Source organism: Furipterus horrens, unplaced genomic scaffold (assembly GCF_987537825.1).
Source record: "Furipterus horrens unplaced genomic scaffold, mFurHor1.1.pri manual_scaffold_13, whole genome shotgun sequence".
NCBI lineage: Eukaryota > Metazoa > Chordata > Mammalia > Chiroptera > Furipteridae > Furipterus > Furipterus horrens.
In genome coordinates, this window is record NW_028327183.1 from 38,211,540 (window position 1) to 38,217,868 (window position 6,329).

General features: G+C 37.7%; 1 protein-coding gene across 1 annotated transcript in view; it reads right to left on the reverse strand.

The window, feature by feature from the left end:
- The window catches only part of ZNF569 (zinc finger protein 569), an 80,297-nt gene extending 79,544 nt beyond the window's left edge, over positions 1-753 (reverse strand). The window contains exon 1 of the mRNA XM_090260703.1: positions 700-753. Coding sequence (XP_090116829.1) covers positions 700-714 — 15 coding nt within the window. The 5' untranslated portion in view covers positions 715-753. The remainder of the gene's footprint in view (positions 1-699) is intronic.
- Positions 754-6,329: the final 5,576 nt, after the last annotated feature.

A 6,329-nucleotide genomic window follows, 5' to 3' on the forward strand; every position in this document is an offset into this window, starting at 1 on the left:
TAGCAATATTTGTGTGGAATTGAGGGCTCCTTCTTCCAATTACATTTTTCAAAGGTTGTTATTATCTGACTTTTTCAAAGAACAAAAAATAAATTGAATTCTGCTATACACTTTATATATAAACTACTCCATATTTTTGTGAGATTTGCCCATGTTTTTGTGAGAAGCAGTAATCTGCTATTTGTTTTATTGTTGTGTAGTCTTCTATTACATGCAGTACTATAACTGATCTCTTTTTCTGATAATCTTCATTTGTGTTCTTTCCAATTCTAAGCTACTTTAACATATAGTCTTAATTTTATCATTAACCAAAACAAACAAAGAACCTGGATTTATCAACTACACGAGGTCATACAATAATGTATTCATTGACCTAGGTGTCAATGAAAAGCTTACTTCTTCTAAGAAATGTTCATCTTTGTCTTTTGTACAATGAAAATTATGAAATAAATTTGTGCTCTGGTTTGCTTTACCTATCACAATAAAACTCAAAATTGAAGCTCAACTTTAATCTCCCTGAATGAACACTTTTCTGCATAACCACATTTTAACTCTTTCCTAGTTTTAATCTTCCAACTCTATTTCCTCTGAAAATATATATCTATTTAATATTTTCTAATTTACTGCACGGATTACTGCAGTCCTCTTAAACTACACTATAGAATAAAGCAAAGAACAAATACACTATTTAAAATTTACCTGGGACTCCGTCATTTCCTCTTCTTTGTGGGAGTGGACAGCCTGAGAAGGCAGAGCTGGAAAAGCAAAGGAAAGATATGAGACCAGTCTTGCATTGTGGTTTCAGAAACATGCACTCACAAGAGATTAAGGTAACACTGTAACAAAATGATATTTGGGTCCATCAGAAAGACTAAGAATATCCATAACACAGAGGTGCTAATAAGTACAAGGATGACTGGTGTGATCGTGTGGAGCTTAAGCATGAAGTGAAAAGGAATAGGAGTGTATATGTGGAATAGAAAATGCAAAGGAATGGAAAGGAATAGGAGATGGAAATAAATAGGAGATGTCCCATGAATTTATCTATAGCTCTATACCAGAGAATAAACAGTTCACATGGAGCTAGCTCGCTTCATGAAAGCATATAACCAAGAAAATTATAAAACTGACAAAATCCTAAAGTATTTTAGTATATTGAAACATTTAAAGAGAAATATTTAAGTACCAACTAAATGGGAATTTAACCAAAATGGTGACAATATATTTTGAGGAAGGAGTAGAAAGTTTGTATGTGAGAATGAAATATATCAGAGATATTGGTGGTGCTGAGTTAAATTCTTATTTTCTATAGTAAAAAAAAAATTCAAATTTGAAACGTGTCAAATTATAGGCAATAAACATGATGTAGAAAAATGGAGTAAATGAGAAATTAACTTATGATTAGAAAGTGGTTCTCTCTGGGAATAGGAATTATGAATGGGGAGAAAATGAACAGGGTATAGTCAAACCTCGGTTCTCAAACATCTTGGTTCTCAAACATCTTGGTTCTCAAACAATTTGGGTCTCGACCAAGTTATTCATGAAAATAATATCTCGGTTGACTAACAAAACTTCGAGTCTCAATTCTCTACCCAACAACCTTTTCATGCTGACACCTGTACGATCACTCACACATCTCTCAGGCAACAAGAAGATTCAGTTTTTGAACAAAACCCTTCTCTAACAGTTTTCCAGAATGAATTAAGTTCAATGACCAAGGTCCCACTGTAGTTTTTCTCATTATTATTACAAGTATGGTAGCACTATTTGATTTTTTTAAAACAAGTTCACATGTTACTTTCCCCAAAATACAAATTTAATTAAGAAATATACACCATGACTATAGTCAAGCAACATGGATATTCTCCCCTGCCCACATGCACAGCCCCTTTCCCAGTTTTAATATGACCGAGGAAAATTTCTCTGTTATTTTACGATCCTACTTTTTTTACTTTTTCTTTCATTGTTTTTGGCTTGTTTTAATTCATTTTTTTACTCATTTGGGATTCATCCCTAAGAGATTTTTTAAAAGAAACTTTAGGCCAGATTAATTATAATGGGAAAGAACAATGACTTGGGGGCAAATAGAATTGCTTTCTAGTCCTCTATGTCACTGAAAAGTACTATGACTCTGGGAAATGCATTTTCTTTTTTTTTTTTTAATTTGTGTTTTATTGATTATAATATTACATTTGTCCCAATTTCCCTTCCCTCTGCTCCCCTCCACCTGGTGGCCCCCCTCTCTCCAGTTGTCCCCCCCTTTTAGACCATGTCCATTAGTTGTGCATATAGTTCTTCTCAACCTCTCTCTGTCTATTCCATTCCCTCCTACCATGATCCTTAATTCCTATATCATCTCCCTCCCTCTCCCCATTCCCCCTCCCTGTTGACCTCCCCCCAATATGTTTCCCGTACCTATAGTTCTTTTTCCACTCTTGTTGCCTGTTTAGTTTGCCTTTGTTTCAATTCCCTAGCTTCTGTTGTTTCTTGTGATGCAGTTTTCATAGTTTTGATCCTCCTTTTTCTAAACCAGTCCCTTTAACATCTCATATAACAGTGGTTTGGATCTAATGAACTCTTTCAGTTTTATTTTTTCCTGGAAACACTTTCTCTGCCCTTCTATTCTGAATGACAATTTCGCTGGATAGAGTATTCGTGGTTGTAGGTTTTGGATTTTCATTACTTTGAATATTTCTTGCCAGTCCCTTCTTGCCTGCAGGGTCTCCCTTGAGAAGTCAGCTGATAGTCTAATTGGGACCCCTTTGTACATGATTCTTTTCTTCTCTCTTGCTGCTTTTAAGATTCTCTCTTTATCTTTAATTTTTGACATTTTGATTATAATGTGTCTTGGAGTGGTTCTCCCTGGGTCCAGTTTTTTTGGAATTCTCTGTGCTTCCTGGACCTGTAAGTCTATTTCCTTCCCCAAGTTTGGGAAGTTCTCCTTTATTATATTTTCACTCAATTTTTCAAGTTCTAGTTCATCTTCTTCGCTCTCTGGCAGACCAATGATTCTTATGTTGGGCCTTTTATAGCTGTCCCAGAGGTTCCTGATCCTCTCATCGTTGCTTCCCATTTCCTCTTTCTGCATTGGTTGACTGTTTGTTCCTTCTCTATATTCTGGTTTGTTGAAATGAACTCTGGATTTTTTTCCCTCACCATCTGTCTCGTGTGTGGTTTTGTTCCTTTCGTTATGAGTGTTTTTCGCTTCTTTCTCATCTTTTTCCAGATCTTTTGTTAATTCTATAAGCCACCTGATAACAATGGCCCTGAACTGAGCCTCTGACAGGTTTCTTATTTGTTCATCTGTCAGATTCCTCATCTGTTGCCTGGTGAGCTGCGCCACCAGGATTTCTATAGTTATCTGCCTCATTTTGACAGATGCGTTTTGTTTCCTTGGGCCGGCTATAGGGGGCAGTGCCTGTGTACTCATCACAACCCAGCGACCGGTGCCGATCCGCAACCTTTCTCGCTGCGCTGTGGTGCTTTGTCGTCACAACCCAGCGACCGGCGTCTATCCACAACCTATTTCGCAGCCCTGTGGTGGCTTGTGTGGGGGCGGGGGTCCAAGATGGATTCACACAGTTATTCCGCTAGGAGACCGGGATCCATCCTCCCGTCCCCCTGGGCCTCACTGTTTGAGGCGATGTGGTGGCTGCTTTCCCCAGCGTTGGGGTCGCAAGCTGCCAGGGGTTCCACTGCAGCCGGGATTGTCCTCCCTGCTGCTGGGATTGTTCTCCCTGCCGCTGTCCCTGGTGCGACCGCAAACAGCACCGCCCCCTTTCACTCGTCCTACCTGCCCAAAGGGCGCCGCTGGTTTATAACTTCATACGTTGGGCTTCCGTGTAGTTTTATTTTCTGGAATTTCTAGTTATCTTTTGTTTTGAAGTAGTTGTATTCCTCTCTAGTTGTAGAGGGAGACCGAGCGTGTCTGTCTAAGCCTCCATCTTGGCCGGAAGTCCAAATCCATTTTCTTTGAACCATTACAATCAAATTTTAAGAGGACACCAGCATTGTGAAAGTCTGTAAATAAAATCTCATGCCTAGCTAAGGATGGAGAATCAGCATATCCTAGGCTAGATTTGGCAAATAATGTTGTTACCTAAAAATAGCCATTGTCCCCACCTTATTCCTTGAAAACTAGACCTTACTTTTATCACAGTGGCAACATAACTCTACCAAGGATGAATCCTGTTTGATCTAAGTTAATAACAGTAATCCTGTTCCCCTTTGCCAGTTATTTTCCCAGCAACCCTTCAAATAGCTAAAAGTTACCATGTGACAGAGAATTAGCCAACAGGATTTATGATAATGCTTGGTAGAAGGTAAAGGAAATTTCTCTGTTTTCTAGTTTAAAAAGAAGACATAAGAGCTGTCCAACTACAGAAAAAAAAGTTTGGGTAATTCCTAAGAACTCTTTGTGCTAATTTAAAGATGCAATAAAAGTCCTCTATTGGGGGGAGATGGACACTGTTTACAGAATTACTTAGGTCAGTTGCTTTCTTCCACATCACCTTCAGTAAGGCTATGTCATACACTAGTAGTACAATAAATAATTTTTCATATTCTGCATTCCATTTTGATTCCACCTCCATCCTCATTAATATCTACCAAAAAGACTGCTAGGGATTTCATTAGGATTCTTTTTAATCGATAAATCAAACTGAGCAAAAATAAAAACAAATCTTCCAATCCATAAATGTAGTTTTTCTATATTTACTTTTCATTCCTTTCATCAGTTTTTCTTTTTTAATTTTCAGCATTCAGTGCTACCTGCAAATATTTTGTGAAATTTATTTTTATGTATTTAATTTGGGGAGGTGCTAATAAAGTGACATTTTACTTAAAATTCCAATAGTTTATTCCTGGAATATAAAAATGATTTATCATTCTAGGAGCTTTTTGTAGATTCTTTGAAGTTTTCTACTTAATCATGTTGTCTCGAAAAAGACATTTTTGCCTAATTTGTATGTCTTTTATGTTTTTCTCTTGTTTTATTGCACTGGCTAGTACTTCCAATGTGATGGTGAGTGATGTTGGTAACAGAGGACAACCTTACATTGTTCACAATCTTAGGGGTAAAGCATTCATTATCTTATCATTAACTACAATGTAAATTCTATGTCTTCTGTTTTGTTTTTGTTTTTAAGATGGATTTTATTAAAGGATGTTCCCTTCTATTCTTAATTTGGCAAGAATTATTTTTTTATGAATAAATGTTAAATTTTTTCAAGTGATTTTTCTGAATCTATTGAGATGATAATATGATTATTATTTAATCTCTTGTTATGGTTAATTACGGTAACTTATTTTCAAAAAATGAACTTGAAATTCATCTTGCATTCCTAAGATGAACCTATTTGGTCATGATATATTATCCCTTTTGTACATTGCTAGATTTGATTTTTCAATTCAATGTTGAGAATTTTTGTTTCTAAATATCTGAAAAATATTGGTCTGAAGTTTTCTTTTCTCATAATTTCATTGTCTGGTTTTGGTGTCAGGGTATGGCTGGCCTCATAAAATGAGGAACGGCAGCCCAAACCCATCTTCCACACACAGCAAAAACTTTAATTGACACAATGAAAAGCATTGGTTTAATGTATTGCTATTCAGGAAAGGGAACTGAAAAAAAAAAAAAAAAAGCACTACCTCTGGGAGTGGGGAAGGAATATCTACTAGGCCTAATGCTATAGAGACATAGTGCCTGCAAAAGTACTAGGCTTAGAATATAAGCGCCCACTTTTCTCCACCAATCCTATACATACCCCTAATACATTAACACATATCAAATGAAAATAACAGTGGAATACATCTGGGAGACCTGCAAGAGAGTGAGTCCCTCTCAGGAGCAGCACAAATGGAATACCCAAAGCCAAGGGAGAAATATACTTTGAGTAAAGAATGCTAAAAACGATTTCGATCCAAGATGGCGGAGGAGTAAGTGGAAGCTACACTAACCTCCTCCCAGGACCAGTCTGGATTTACAACTTAATTTTGGAGAAATCATCTGGAATAACCAACGGAACACTAGCTGGAAAGAAGTCTTATAACCACGGAGAGACAGAAAAGGCCGCTACATCACAACGTGACCGGTAGGGAGTGCGGAGACGCGGAAGGGCTGGCTGGGCTCACACAGGTGGCTGCTGAAGGGACTGAGAAACAGCTCAGCAGCCGGGGATTCCCCCTGAGAAGGGCAGGGTCTAAACCCCCAGCTGGGCTTCCCAGCCTACAGCGACAGAGTGGAAAGTAAAATAGTATCAGCTGTGAAAAGCGAAAAGCCACAGGCTTTCTTGCTAGCCGGAGAGAAACAGCAGGAGAAAAAGAGCTCT